General features: G+C 43.0%; 1 protein-coding gene across 4 annotated transcripts in view; it reads left to right on the forward strand.

Annotated features, from left to right (window-relative positions):
- Positions 1-752: 752 nt before the first annotated feature.
- The window catches only part of KCNQ5 (potassium voltage-gated channel subfamily Q member 5), a 285,418-nt gene continuing 270,356 nt past the window's right edge, over positions 753-15,814 (forward strand). For all 4 annotated transcript variants that reach the window (XM_051777722.1, XM_051777723.1, XM_051777725.1 and 1 more), the window contains exon 1: positions 753-1,978. In XM_051777722.1, coding sequence (XP_051633682.1) covers positions 1,623-1,978 — 356 coding nt within the window. In that variant the 5' untranslated portion in view covers positions 753-1,622. The remainder of the gene's footprint in view (positions 1,979-15,814) is intronic.

Below are 15,814 nucleotides of genomic sequence, written 5' to 3' on the forward strand. Positions count from 1 at the left end.
ATGGCTTTGGATGCGTAGCAGTAAATTAGTACTGTTGGTGTGTCCATGTTGCATTAGTAGGGGCACAAGTTAATGTTCACAGCCAGAACATGCTTTGTAGCTTCTTTTCTGGGAGTTGAAGATGGCCTGTTAATCAAAGCTCGAGAGCCTGGCCTCTAAGTGGTCAGCACGAAAAAGCCCCACGAAATTTAACTCAATTTCTGAATGCTTCTATTGAATTTCGCTCAACATTAGCATCTAAAATTACTACTTTTCATGAACCCTTCAAGAATTAGCGTCACATTTTCACATCGCGGTGCTCAGGCTGCAAAAACAGTGGCACGCAGCTATTTTTCATGAAGTTGGTGCTGAAGTGCCGGGCGGGGCTCCCAGGCGTCCCCGGGGGACGGCGGGCGCTGCAGAGCCCTGGCCCCAGGAGCGGTACAGGCGACGGCTGCCGCGCAGCAGGCGGCCGCGGGGTGCGGGGGGAGCGCTAGTGGGGTGTCCAGGGGGTCGCCCCCCGAGCCTGGGCGACAACTGGGGCCAAAGCAGGCGCGGTGCGGCGGCCGCGCCTGCGGGTGCCAGGGTGGGTGGTGTTTTTTCCGCAAGCTCACCTTGATGCGGCGGGGCGTAAAAGGGCCGCGCTCGGCAGGGGGAGCATCGCTGTCTCGGCGCAGCGCGGGTACGGAGCGGCAGCACCGCCGCGCTCCGGCCGCACCGTGCCGGGGCCGGAGCTGACGGGGCCGGGGGGGAAGACCGCAGGGAGGACAGCCCGCGCCGCTGCCGCTGGGATTTGCTGTCTCGCCGCGGCACGAGGCAGGGACACGGCGGAAGCGCCGGAGCGAAGTGCCGGGCCGCGCCGCCCCCTCGGGGGGACACCCGGCGGCTCCTCTGCGCTGCCCCGCCCGGGCTGGCCGCGCTCCCCGTCCGCAGTGGGGTCCCGCTGCCGGCCGATCCTCCCCCGCGCCTCCGCCGGGACTTACGGCAGTTTCGTTACTTTCTCGGACTTACATGGACATTTCCCGGGAGCGCGTGTAGTCCGCGGGTGCCGCGTCCCGCCAGCCGCCTGCCGCCTGCCCCGCCGCGGGCACCGCCGCTGCCTCTGCCGCTTGAACCCCAGGACCCGGAGGCACCCGGTGGCGCGGCCCCTGTCTGCCCCTACCAGCCCGCCTTCCTCGCCTACTTTCTCCGCCGCCCGGAGCGAGAGCAACAGCTTGTCCGGCCCAGCCGAGCCAAACGACGCAGGAGGCAGCGAAGGAGCGGGCGGCGAGAGGCACCACCGAGCCGCGGCCTCTCCGCCGGAGCCGCGCGGAGCTGCCCTCCCTCCCTCCGCCCCGTCCCGGGCCGCAGAACCACGCCGGGCGGCGCTGCGGGGGCCGGCGGCGGGGCGCCGCCGCCCGGGAGGAGAGCGCGCCCGGGGGGGCGCCCGCTCCCTCGTCGGGGCCCCCGCGAAGCTGCCGCAGGCAGGCCCGCCGCGCCGGACGCCCAAAGTGGCCCGCGCCCCCGCGCCCCGCGGGCGCCGCCCGGAGACCCTCGGCCCCCGCTGCCTCTTGCGGGCTGCCGCCGCAGGGTGCTTGGCCACCGCCGCCCGCGCCCTGCTCCGCCGCGGCCCCGGCGCCCGCCCCGGCGCCCGGGGTGATGCTATGCCCCGCAACCACGGCGGCGGGGAGGAGGGCAGCTCCGCGGGGCTCTGGGTGAAGAGCGGCGCGGCGGCGGGTATGAAGGATGTGGAGTCGGGCCGGGGCAGGGCGCTGACGAGCTCGGCGGCCCGCGGCGACGGCCTGCTGCTCCTGGGCACCGGCGGCACGGCCGCCCCCGCCGGGCTGCGGGAGGGCCGCCGCGGGAAGCACGGTGCCCGCATGAGCCTGCTGGGGAAGCCGCTGTCGTACAGCAGCGGGCCGAGCTGCCGCAGGAACGCCAAGTACCGCCGGCTGCAGAACTACCTGTACAACGTGCTGGAGCGGCCCCGAGGATGGGCCTTCGTCTATCACGCCTTCGTGTGAGTACCGATACGCTTGCTTCTCCTCCCGTCCCGTCCCGTCCCGACCCTTCTCATCTGTCCCCCGGGCCGCCGTCCGCACCTGCCCTGAGCAGAGCCGCGCCGCACCAACAGGCGCACACCTCCCCTCCTGTCCCTACGCTCCCCGGGCATCACTCAGCGACGGTCCACGGGGAGGGCAAGTCCCCCGCGAGTCGTGCCGAAAGTGACCGGGAGGCGTCAACGGAGGCGGAGGAGCCTCTGCCACCTGCGGCGCGGCGCTCCGCGGGCGGCGGGAAAATCCGCGTAGCCCCAGGTGGGAGGTGATGGGGGGGCTCGGTTCAGCCGGCAGAGAGAGCCGGAGGGGAGCACGGCGGGGAGCACATGTTCGCTGGTCTCCTGGGCGCCCGAGGCCGCCGGCTTGTACGAGGGGGCTGCGCGGCGCTCCCACTGATGCCGCACGCCGGCCTCGAGGTTAGACGGGGCGAGGCGTGCCGGCAGCTGCCGGCGTCGTTCCCGCGACGGCGGGGCCCAGTGGGTACGCCGACGGTACCCGCGGCGTGCGTTCTGCCTCACGGACGCCAAGCGCTGCGCGGTTTGAAAAGTTACCGCCGCGGAGCCGCACAGCTCGGTTCTGCCTCCAGCGTGTTTTCCCGGAGTGCCTCTCAGGGAGTGCGGGTGACGGCGCCTTCCCACGCGTGTGCCCGCCTTGGGTGCGCGGCGCCGCGGGGGTGCCGCGCCCCAGGTGCGCCCACCTGCCGCTGGCAGCGCCGGGGGCCACCCGGTCCGCGCTGGCGGCCTCCCCCCTCTGCCCGCCACTGCTGCGCTTTTGGTTTTAGCAAGTGGCGACTCTTGTCTCCCTCACTCTGAAAGAGCCCGTGACGGAAATACATGTTCCTACACATCGCTCAGTGGAGAGCGGTACTGTCACCGCGGTGTGAAACTTGGGTTGCTTTAACTTCAAGCTTGCCTGTGAGGGCTGTGCGGGAGGACCTGTGGCTGTCACTGCTTGCAGTATCTCTAGGGTCAGCAGTGTTCCTCAGTTCATTAGCAATCCCCTGTTTCTATGGATTTTGACAATATTCGGGGAAAAGGCTCGACTTAAAATCTTTTTGGATGGCTGAGCAAAATGTGCAGTAGTCTGGCGAGGAGTCATGGCAGTGGATCATACTGCTAGGTGAAAACGTTGCGATCAGCTATAGAGGAAGGAAATTAGGCGTTGCTGTACTGGGAGTATAATACAAAGTATTGCTGTGTCTGACTACAGAAAATATATCATAAATGAATCAGAAGATTTAATTGATATGCTGTAGGTAACTGTATTTGTTCCATGATAGTTAAGGAAAACAGCGGTTGCAGCAGCTTTGCTTAAAAAGCAACCGTTCCCTAAAAGCTGTTTGATAGCATAAAGAGTGCTTCCCTCCCATCAGCAGGGGAACTCCCAAATCCTACTTTAATGCAAGTTTTTATAAGTGAAAAAATATTTTGCCAAAAACATGGCAATCTGATTAATAAAATACTTTGTGGATAGACTTATTTAGTAGATCACAATTACTATAGATAACAAGGAGTAGAAATATACTTAATGTTATATATTATTCAGTAAAAGGATTTTTGTCCACTTAGAGGATCTGCCCATTCTCTCTGTTTTACTCTGAAAATCAACTCTTACACCCTAAACTTTCTTCTTGGAGGGCATTTATTTGGTACCTTTTGCTGTCTGGGTTCTTACAGGTTGACTAGATGGATGTAAATTAACGTTGCGAGAATCACCAAAATATGTACTAAGAATCAGCTCACTGCAGTGCCTGAAGTTGCCATACAAAATCTGTGAATTGCATTTTTGGACCTTTCTCTTCGAGACCATGATGAAAATCTTTAAAACCAGAAAAGTTTGAGTTGGAAATACCATTGACAAGTTTAAACCTAAAAAAAAAAAAAAAGGTAGTAAATTTCCAAACAGAGTGGAGTCATGACACAGCAGCACTGTAAACAAGGAAGATTGCCAGCTGCGTTTAGATAATTGCCTACATAGAAAGAGTGCCAGTTTTAATTTTTAATTGCAAATGGCAATTTTGGCAGCTGTAAATGCCAACATTACATCTTTTATCTGAGCAGAACTATGTGAAAGAGCCTGAAACATTACTGTAATAAAAAGGCACCTAGTAATAGTATTACCTTTAAGGATCTGTCACTGTTACATTGTTTAAGGTGCATTTGAAGTTCCATTGCATTTCAGTTTGACAACCATCCTTATTGTCTGTCTATAAATTATTTTAACATATTTATGTAATTCTGATTTAATCACAGTCAGATAGTCAGGTAGTATTTTTGGTGTTTCAGGCTCTTTTTTTTTTCCATCCACCTGATGAAATACAATTACACCTTGGAAAACAGACTTTCTCAAGGAATTAAAAACCCAAACAAAACAAAATAACTACAACGTTTTGCAAAAAAAAGTCTTGAGACAAGTAGCTTAGAGTTGCAAAGACATTACTAAGTACGTGAGATATCTGCTTCTACCACTGCTAAGCTATTCTTGACTGCAGTGGAGCCTGTTATAGCTCTGTACTATTTCTGTTACAGGAATGGGCTATCTGGGGTGAGACCTTTTGAGCAGATCATTGGTCTTCTGAAACCTCACTCTGATATGCAGGTTGAAGTAATGCAAGGGTGGCTACAGAGTTGCAATTTGAAGTCTTTGATCTAGAAGTTTGTTTAGGTTTGCATGTTTTTAAATAAGAAATACGGATTTGACATTAGTTACAAATAGAAACCATTTCTGCAGTGATATTGTCATTTATCATTTCTATAGAGAAAAACACTTTGGAGCTGAGTTTGCTCTTTTTATTTTTTGCCCTTTCAACTAAGAGAAAAATAGGCCAACTACCTAAGGAATGAGTGTTGTGACCTACATTCAGAAGTCAATTGGTTGGTTTATTTGTAAATACAGACTTGTCAAGTGCTAGAAGAGACAGCTCTTCTGCAAACTTCTGCTACTAGAGGGAGGATTTACTCTTGAGCAAAGGCCTTCAACTTCAGTGAAGTTGTACTGGGGAGCATAGACATAAATTACGTGTTTCTTGACTCCTTTTTGTGCACCTCAGTAGCTCTTTACATGGAAGCTCCATTAAAATGTAATATTTTTCCTGCAAGTTTTTGAAAATCTGCTTTTCTGATACCATAGTTTTCTATTCTTAATCATTCAGGAGCCCCAAAATATGAACACTTATAAAATCAGAAAAGAACATTCTACCATTTGTGCATAATGAGTCAGTAACTTAAACTCTTGCTAGTAAAATATTTATGCCACACTACATCACCTACACATGAAGCATGTGCATATTTAACACATGTGCTTATGTTAAAATGCTGAAATAATGTAGCTTTTCAAAAGAATTCTCTTGGAATGTCATAGGATTTCTTTCTGTTACTGCTGTTGCAGTTTGTTTAGATTATTTTTGGTTGTTTGGTGTGATAAAAATGTATAGCTATTGCCATAGAATGATCAAAGGGGAATTCCAGATTGGTTGCAAATTTAACTCTGGGTTTCATCTTCAGCTGTCATACGGATTTTGTATTATTTTTGTTCTTAATTGACATTCTGAAAATGAGGTGGCATGAGATGTTCAGCAAAAAAAATCCTGCTCTTTGATAGTGTTTATACTGGTAGGATGTAATTAGTTGTGTAAGTTTCCTAATTTAACATGTTGGATTTATTTCAGGAATAATAAAGTTTCTGTTTCTTACTGACTTCTTTGTAATATATTCCATGCAGAAGTCTTTAACATTTTTTGGGGGGATGTCCTTCTCTTTACAAAACCAACACCTTTTGCTCTGGAAGCTTCTGAATCCCAAATCAATCCCAAATCACAGATCAGGATGTGTGCACAAGGGTAGTAGGACTTTGCATGACGTGTATTGATAGTTTTTCACAGGTACCCTCTGTTGGCCACTGTAAAGATAAGATACAGTTATAAATTAATTGTAAGAGCCTCTGTGTTGTTCTTGTCTTTTGCATTGTCGATGGAAAAAGACTGAAAAATTATTTCTGGAAAAAAATCTAATGATGCCATCAAAGATTTAACTAGCTATTTTAGCTTTCCAGATCTGCCAGAAAGGGCATAGCTTACTAATGATCAGATGGCTATTGAACAGCAGGTCTTTGCATGTGAGCTAACAGCACTGCCTCATACTGTGCCCTTTGTATAATTATGGAGGTTCCACATTCTCATTAGAAAACCAATAATGTGCAACAGGCTAAGTACTTGCTTTTTCTCATACTAAAGTAGGAGAAATTAGTTTATCTATTCTTTTATCCATCTTAAAGCTTTTAATGAGCTAGTTCCAAGTGCTCTGTTGGTAGCTTTATGGTTTTTATCTTTTTAATCACCATTTCAGAGTCAGGGTGTGATATTGTTAGGATAATAATATTTTTCTATATGTTTTTAAAAACAAATAGCAACATGATACTTACGAATAATAGGGTTGATAATATAAATGTGTGGCATATGAAATATTATTAGGTACTAAGGAGGTAAAAATTTAAAATTCTTTAACTGTGGCACCTAAACTTTAGTAGGCATTTTCTTTCAGGGACAATGAATGATGGTGGATATTTAGATGCACTTCAGTATAAATCTACAGCGATCTGCCAGACCTGAAGTAGTTTGTGATTCTATATATGTGCATATTTCTCACCTACACATTGTTTTGAAGGAACCTTAGGAAGTTTACCCAGTCCAACTGGAAGGACACACTCTTCCCAGTCATGTCAGATGGTGTTTGTCTAGATAGGTCTTATATTTCACTGGATGCAGGTCCCACCACCTTGCTGGGTGACCTGCTGGTCTACAACACCTGCCTGTAGAAAAAAGAGGAAATTTTGCATGGAGAGGGAAGAATGGAAGAGCCATCCTGAACCTCCCAAGTGGGAGTTGTCATTGTCCCTTTACGTGTTTTCTGTCACTGATGAGATTCTGGCTCTTTATTGCTGTGATTTCCTTTCAGGTAGCTTTAGGTTGCTATTGGGTCACCTGTTAGATCACCCTATTGCCAGACCGAACATGCTCAGCTCCATCAGCTGCTCCATGTAAGACAAAAGCTCAAGGCTCCTAAGTATCTTTGTTGCTCTCCAGCATCTCCTCCATCGTCTGCACATCCCTGTTCAGCTGGGAGTGTTCACAACTGGATGCCATATTGTGAGACTGTGCTGAGTAGACGAGAAAACTTTCCTCAGCCTACCAGCCCCACTCTGCTAATGTAGTTGTATGTTGCTTGCCTTGTTTCTGATAAGGGCATGCTGTTGGCTTGTACTGAATCTGTTGTGTACACAGAAATGCCAAGACCCTTTTTACTGGGCCTGCTGCCCAAACAGTGGGTTCCCAGCCTGTATGGATGCATGGGATTAATCTACACCAGGTATAGATACCTGCTTTTCTCTGAATTGGACTTCACAGCTGTTTAAGTTCACATCCAGTGTTTTCTTGTGCCATCTCAGTCACTATGTTTTGATCAGAGTGGTGGAGATGTAACAATCTTTAAACCCACTTGCACTTGCTTTGTGATTGGCAGAGAAGATTAAATGCTCAGCCACGCTTCATTCCTCCCCTTTCCTGGTGTTGTTCATGGCCAGCAGTCCTCTCCTGGAACCCTGTCGTGGGCGATAAATAATATACAGCTTCTCTTTTTCACTTGGTTTTTTTTGGTAGTTTTTGTTTTTCTCTTTTTTTTTTTTTGGAGAGCTATTGTCTGCCTCAGGATTTTCAGTAGCTAAGTATTAGGAACATTTATGCATACGGTAGTAAAATACTGTTTCACATTTTAATTCTTGAGGTTTGGTTTTCTAAATTTTCTCATTTGTACTGGCCTTACTTTCTGACTCAAGAGTAGTGATCCAGGGGAAGCAACTAATTTGCCATAAAAATCAAAATTGATCCACAACCTTCTACAAAGAAGACTACAAAAGGCTTTCTTTGATAAAGAGTCACCAAGACCTGGACTGGGAAAAGTCCATGTGTGTAGACTTTCTTCAATTTGTCGAAGAGCTAATTTCTCAAATGGGATAAGGAAGTGTGTTTCAGAAGGTAAGGTACTAACTTAGGTTAGTTGTTTGTTTCAAATAAATGTACAACCTTTGCAAGCAGGATCTTCTCCATCTTAAAGCAAGAAGTGAGTTAAGAGGTTTCTTTATAATCATCTTTTTGCTGTAATTTTTTCCCCTCATGCAAAACCCATGCAAATAGAATTATATTCATGGATGAGACTCCTATCTTAGATCTATTTTTCTTGGTGTGCCAGTCTTCAGCGTGACATTTCTTGTCTTCCTTATTGGGTGTCTTGTATGATGTGAGGACTCTTGGGGAACTTTCTGTGGTCTCACATGATGAAAGAACTTGCTCAAAATTACGTATTTTGTCCAGTGGTTGGTTGATACATGAATTTCTAATATGGCGTTAAATATGTGTTCTCAAAAGAGTAGTTGTTTTAATGGGTGCAAGAAAGAATTATAAAGATTTTAACTGCCTGTGAGACAGTATTTGTGTGGCAGATTTTCAAGGTGGGCTGTAGACAATATCTTAATGATCTAGACACCTTTTTTCCCCCCCAATACTTTTTTAAGTTTCTGCATTGTTCACCTTGTTATATCAAAAATAAGTTGTGACATCTCTTCAGACTCGGTGGTCTTTCCATGCTCCAAGGCTGACTATATTTTTAATAGCTATTCACCCTGTTTTATTCTTGTTTGTAGTTTAATTACGTTTCCTGAATCGGATTAAAGTACAATTGAAGTAATATTTTTGCAATAATTTAAAATAATTTTTAACATCAACCAAATGGAATACCAATGATTATTCAGTCATTAATATGGTTTCCCTATACATGAAAATAAACATCAGTAATACACTTACCAGTACTCATAAAAATGCAGTGACATTTTTCATAATTGTTTCAGTGGAAAGGAAAAGCACATGGTTTGTTACTTTATTAATAATTTTTTTAATGGAGAAACTATATAGAAGGAAAAACTTTTATTCCTAGATAATGTAAACTCCCGACTTTGCAAATAAATCTCGTTGTGGTAAGGTAGTTGTTTTTTAATAATTCAAAGGTAAAACTTATTTACCAAGTGTTTAACATTCTTATATTGTTCATATTTTCATTAACATAAATGTCTGATGAAAATTAGTGAAATACGCAACTGATTTTAATTGAAACAAAAGTGAGTCTTCTGCTCACAGGTAGAAAAGATAGAGTAGAAAGTATAAATAATACTATCTAACAAAAAAAATCTTTAACATGTATACATAGTAGACATAATTTGCTACATTATTCTTAATTGGGCAGATATTTATTTCACAATATAGCTTTTTTCCCATTTCAAACCACTAACACAACAGAGCATACATTCTTGGCTCTTTAAATTAATGCTGGTGTATCAAGGGTCACTTTCAAATGTGTTATATAAGCTATACTGAGTTTGGGGAAACTTGTGATTTTTTTTTATCCTTTCGTGTTTTCTCTTAGAGATTTTTTTTTTAAGTTTGGGTTACAGATTTCCTGTAAGAGAGCAGATGTAGATTACCCAGGGGATTGCCACCACAGGTGAGTTAAGGTAGAAAATACATCAGCTGTACAGTTTAGCAATTGCAAAATGATTTTACGGAGTTGCATGCTCATGTGCAAAAAACCTTTCCTTTAAAGATATTAATTAAAAGTTCAAAGGCTGTCTTATAGGTCAGCTGCACCTAATCAAGCAATAATTTCAATTTTCTGTTGGACATTAGATTTATCTTGTGATAGCTGTCTGAGTTGCAGTGTAATTGCGTTACAGGAAGCTCAGCAAAATGTTCATCATTTTGGGCACTGAAGTGTAGTCTCAGGCAGTGTCTTCTGCTTGAAAGACTATGTGATTACTTCTTAATATATACAGTATGGTCCAGTGATTCAGAGGTGGTCACAGTCCTCCAGCCAGACATATCTGAAATTTTCTATTTGGCCTTCATCCAAGAAAATCTTCAAACATAAATGTGTGTATTTTCCTCAACAGAGAAGGGCATAAATACATCTCTAAGCATTTTCTTGAAGAGTGAGTAATTTTCAAAGGCATGGAGTACCTGCAGCTTCCTTTCATTATTCTATTGTGTATTGAATGGGTAATTCACTTTTTTCTCCCCACTTGTATAGAATGAAGTTTAACAAATGAATCATGCTCTTAAACTGATTAGAAATAATGAAGAAAGGAAGTTCTGTACCTGCCCACATCTTGATTTAAGCAATATATTCCTGTTTGTCTTGGCTTCCTTCTTGCTTTGAGACTCTGTAGTTCAACAAAGCAAACATATTATACCTTTTGAGATTTCTGTAGAGTTTTAATTCTTTTATTGTAGTCATACCTGATATCATATGGAAGCAGCAGACTGGTTCTAGGATTTGAACATGACCAAATCAAGAGAACAGAAACTTTCTGCTTTGAGAATTAAAAAAAATGTTACTGAATGCATTAAGATGATTCCCTAATTCATGAATGTCGTAGATTAGAGCATCTGCACACACTCTTTTGAGGTCATTCAGTCAGAAATAGCATCTAACTTCTCCTAGGGCATTGCATTTAATTGCTTTATGTGGCCTAAGCTCATCCATAACCGTGGTATCTGAGAATTACCCATTAGAAGCAAATGCACAAATCTTTCCCTTCCAAGCTCTCGTGACAGCACTTAAAAGTTACTGCTGAGGCCTTTCTGAATATGCGTAAGAGTCCTGACATACTCGAGAGGGCCTTTTGTGTGAAAATTAAGATGAAATATTGGTTTGGATGCATTTCTGTAAGTAGTGGGGGTAGAGGGGCACTAAACCGTGGTAGTGAGTTTGAAAATTTAGGCCAATCTCCCTGCGAGACAAGTCTGTATCAGTAACTGCATTTTTTCAATGGTAAAACTGCCACGTCATAAGAGAAATGACAGATGAGGGCTCAGTCAAAGCTGGAGTGATGAGGCTGGAGTGATGTCCACACTACAGCTGGGGCTGATGAGCAGGTGATGATGTCCTTTTCCCTTCAGGTGGACCATCACTGGAGAAGAGGAATTACCATGTGTCTAGAAAATCACACATTACACTTATCAGTTTGAAAAACTCTTTTGCATCTAACAACATTATGCTGACTGAGGTTAGAAGTGGTCTCTAAATTCATTAGGAGGAAAAAAAATCTCTTTTTCTGTTTTCATCTCTGTGCAGTTGATACTTTTCTGTAGAGTCAGGTTTATTAACTAATATCAGAGGAACCATTGCCACAGGAAGAAGCACAGTCTTGGTCTTTGCAGCTCCATGCAAAAAGATGTCTATAGGCGGCAGGAAATATAAAGCCATGCGTGAATGAGCTGTTTACAGAAATCTCTGCACCGAGCATGGAGGAAGGAAGAGGCTGTGCTGGCAGTTGGAGGGTTTTTCTTAGACCTGTGCCTCAGACCCTTCTGAGGTGTAGTTGTGAGGCAGAATCATTTAGGTTGGAAAAGGCCTTTAAGATCATAGAGTCCAACTGCAAATCTAACACTGCCAAGTCCACCACGAAATCATGTCCCTAATTGCCATATCTACCACAAGTCTTTTAAATACCTCTAGGAATGGGGACTCAACCACTTCCCTGGACAGCTTGTTCCAATGCTTGACAACCCTTTCTGTGAAGAAATTTTTCCTAATATCCAATCTAAACCTTTCCTAATATCCAATTTAAACCTTCCCAACTTGAGGCTGTTTCTTCTTGTCCTATTGCTTGTTACCTGGAAGAAGAGACTGATCCCCCACCTCACTTCAATTTTCTTTCAACATCCTTTTCTCATGCCTTTGGCCACACCTACTCGTTTTCACTAGAAATGTCATTTAAATGTTGCTTTTTCAAGGAAGTTCCATTATACTTCCGGTGCAAGTACAGTTAGTTGCAGTAAGTATGCATGTTCTCAAGTGATTAGTTCAGCTTCTAGTTACTTAATCTGTGGATTTTTCTCTCTATGTCCCAACTGCATCTGTAAACTGAAGATGAAGCAAAATTTAGAATAAAATAAAATAAAACCTTTGCTAATATTTGTGGCTGTTGTAAATTTTTATATAATACAATAGTTTGCTCAAGCAGACATATTTCTTTCCTCTTAATCTTAGAAACAGTAGATTTAATTTGGTGGTTGAAGATACTGTCTGGAAGGAAATTAGCTTTCCTCAAAAGTCACAGTGACTGCTGACTAAACTCATGATTTATCTGGGTGGGGTATTGGAATTGAGAGGTTATTGTAGGCTGTAATGAGGTAGGTGGTGGTCCTGAATTATAAATACTCTTTGGGAAGAATGTTGATTTTCATCCTGAAAGTGCTTGTACACATACTTTTTAGTGGTGTTATTAATAGTTTTAGGCTCTTACATAGTAATTACTAGAAATCATCAAACTAAGCATTGATAAAAGCTCTGTCATTCAGAGATGATGGCAAAAATCCATCTGAATTAGAGACATTTTATAAAACTTCTGAAGTTATTCTTGAGAAATTCTTCTAAGGAGACAGGAAAGCCTAATCTGAAATCTTCAATGCTACTACATTATGTATGTCTGGGCACTCTGCATGAGATTTTTCTGTTTGAAGATATTTTATAGGGGGAGTTATGGTGAGAGCATTTGTGAAATTGCAGAGGCAGAAGTTATCTATGTAGGAACAAAAGCATGGAGGTGAAGGAGAATTTATGAATATGTACTGTACTGTAACAGTACTTGACTGGTACTGTATATTACTTTCAGGTTAGAAATGTATTTATTTTCTATTAAAGAAATGTTTTTAATTTTTCTTTTTTATTTTCTGCTTTCTGTAGAGAGAAAGATGAAGTAACAGTGTGAATCAATTTATTGGATTTATATATAAATAAAACATGATATTGATCTATACATTTTTCTTTCAATGGGGTCTCAACCCTCTATGCAGACCTGAGGAAATAATCAGTAATATCACAACAGGAAAATTTTATTCAATACCTGACTGTGTTTCTGATTGCTTTTCCTTTGGTAAATATTCATGTAAGTCTTCTTGCTGAAGCTGAGTCTCAGCTAGTTTATTCCCATTCCAATCTTTGATGAAGCTTAGGTCACTTTTTAGTTGCTCTGGCAGGTCATTTAATGGGAAGGGATGCAGGTGGACAGCAAGATGCAGTCCAGCCTCTGACCTCCAGCACGGCTACATCTTCACCTGGAGGAAAATCTGGGGAGATGCATCTGAAATACCCCTCGGTATTCAGAAGCTTGGTGATAAATACAGTCCTCGGGGACATTTTCTGCAGAAAAGAATTCATTCAGTCTTATTCCTGTCCAGGGAATTTCTCCTTGAAACCATAGCTGAGTTAATGATACCCATAAAATATAAAAGACATCTAAAAATATGATAATGTTAGATTAAATGTTGTTATTGCTACTGTTCGTTGATGGGAAAGCTGGAGCTGAAGTAGCTGTATCAAACTGAAGCATGATACCACACCAGTAAGTGTCAGAAGAGAAGTATTTACATGGAAAAATCCTTTGTATGATTTTGCTCTCCAGGATTTTTTCATCTGCCCATATCTGTAAGTTACCTCACCACAATGAAAGGTCATGACATTTTTTGGCTTGCCTTTGTCTCCAGCTTTAGGAGTTAATCATAAATAACATAATGGATAGTACCTGAGAACTCTGATATGTTAAGACAATACAGTGACATTTCAGAGATAATTTGTATCTGGAAGATAAAATTAACTAGCAGAGTACTCAGTATTTAAGAAATATGAGTTTATGAAATTTTGATTGTGTTTTTCAGGTTTATTAATCCATGGCAAAATTGTATTCTTCTCTGTCTTGAGTATAAAAGAGCCAAATCTCTGTGAAATAAGACTTAAATGAAAGTGATCCTGGATGAAAATGTGAACAGTTGTAAAGATTTTGAAGTCATTTACAGAAGAGTGAGTCAAGAGATCTGAAGTGTATTTTGGTGTCGGAAACGGGATAAGTATATTAGGGAGGCCCATTCATCTCACAATACCTGTATTTAGCATCCTGCAATGAACCAGTGACTGCTTTCATCACTGTCCAGTGTGTATCACAGAGTCATGTCTTATGAACCCACAGGGTATCTGCAGTAGTCAGTATTTAGAGATGGCTCAGTAATAAAGCTCTGGCTTTTGGCCTTGTCTTTAAACGTGAGGCATACTGTAAGGGATATGTGATGTTGGCAGGTTCTGCTGTTCCAAGTATGGATCTGTGGATTAATTTCAAACTGAGGGCTGCCTTGCCTACCTCTAGAGGGTGTGCAGGTGGCAGCAACAAATCACTGCACATACAGTTCATACTGTTTTCTGGCAGGATAGAACTGGTATCTTGCAGTCTAGCCCTGGGAATTTCTGGTTACACATTCTAAAAGATCCTTAGCATTTTAATTTGATCTAAAACATTAATTAATGAATATTATGGGAAAATTGTTAGAATACCTTTTAAAGATGATGGCATATAGAACTACAGTTCTGGAAGATGTAGTTTACTAATCTGCAAACTTCTTTCATTTAACAAATGCAGAATATACAAGTTCATTATTAAACAATCTGTGTATTTGTATCACTTATGTTCTTGGGTATTCTAGTTAACAATCTAGCTATCTATCAGCGTCTTAGATGCTATGCAAACAGTGAAAAATCTTTGCAAAATAAATCTGTCTTTTCTCTCGGAATCATATGGAAAGGCAACACAATGGAACAATGTAAGCTCCTTGTCTCTGGGCTCAGCAGTATTCTCTGAGTGCTCATCCCCATGGCTGTATAATCCCTGCCTCTCAGCAGCTCCTCAGCCCGGGGAGAAAGTTACTTCTCAGCTTTCAATAGCTGTAAAAAGTATCCATGTAGTTAATTTTTAAAATTACATTTGTAAGTGAATAACAAAACCAAAAAGTCAGCTTTGCATGATTCAATAAGTGGGGAAAAAAACCTCAAGACAAATGAAACTGTTCCTTTTTGCTGGGTCTGACAGCCTAAGCAGCATGCGATAGAAATGCTGTTCATTCACTGATACACTACTGTCAGCAGTAGACTAACATAGATGCATTTCTAATTTGCTACATCTAAACCTGTAATTAAAACTATGATGTATTTTTTTCCAGTCACTTTTTGAAAGTGACATTTATTTTGGCAGATGCTGAGCTGTTACATTAGCTGGGACTTTCACTGTATAAAAATTTTATGAATATTAAATATCACATGGTTAATAAGAGTCTTTTTCCTGCATTATTTGTCTTTGTCTGAAGGTACTGAGTTAGAGAAATGGATGACTGGTGGAAGAACAAGCAAAATGGCAACACAGCTTCTCAGCGTGTGGCAGGGAAACCAGGATGCAGATGAATTAATGGTGGTAAAGATACACCTGGTTTTACAACTTTCTCTGAGGTTGGGAGTTAAAAAACTTGCCAGATTAACTAGCGGATAGAGTCTGGTAAGAACATGGGGAAAACTGTGATTGGGATACCATGTGAGAACATACTGAAATCAGTCTCAGGGGTTCTTTGAAACAGGTGGCTGTCAAAATCCTAGGGCTTGACAATCTTATAGAAAGGTACACATGAATGGGAGTAGTTTGTTCATTTTAAGATATGTTTTTATGACGCTGCTTCTCCCAAGATTAATTGATTTAAATCTAGTTTAATTAATTTAAACCGATCATATTGCTGGGATATCATCACTGTGTCTTTTGGGACATTCTGCCAAACCTCTAAAACTGTGTATAAATTTTGTGCTTCAAAATCAGAAGTGAAAAAAAGTATTTTTGCTTGTGACCTAGGATGGAACAGCAATTCAGATCTCTGCAACTAAGTG

The sequence above is a fragment of the Manacus candei genome, unplaced genomic scaffold (genome assembly GCF_025592945.1).
Source record: "Manacus candei isolate 608988 ecotype Guabito, Panama unplaced genomic scaffold, ASM2559294v1 h1tg000011l, whole genome shotgun sequence".
NCBI lineage: Eukaryota > Metazoa > Chordata > Aves > Passeriformes > Pipridae > Manacus > Manacus candei.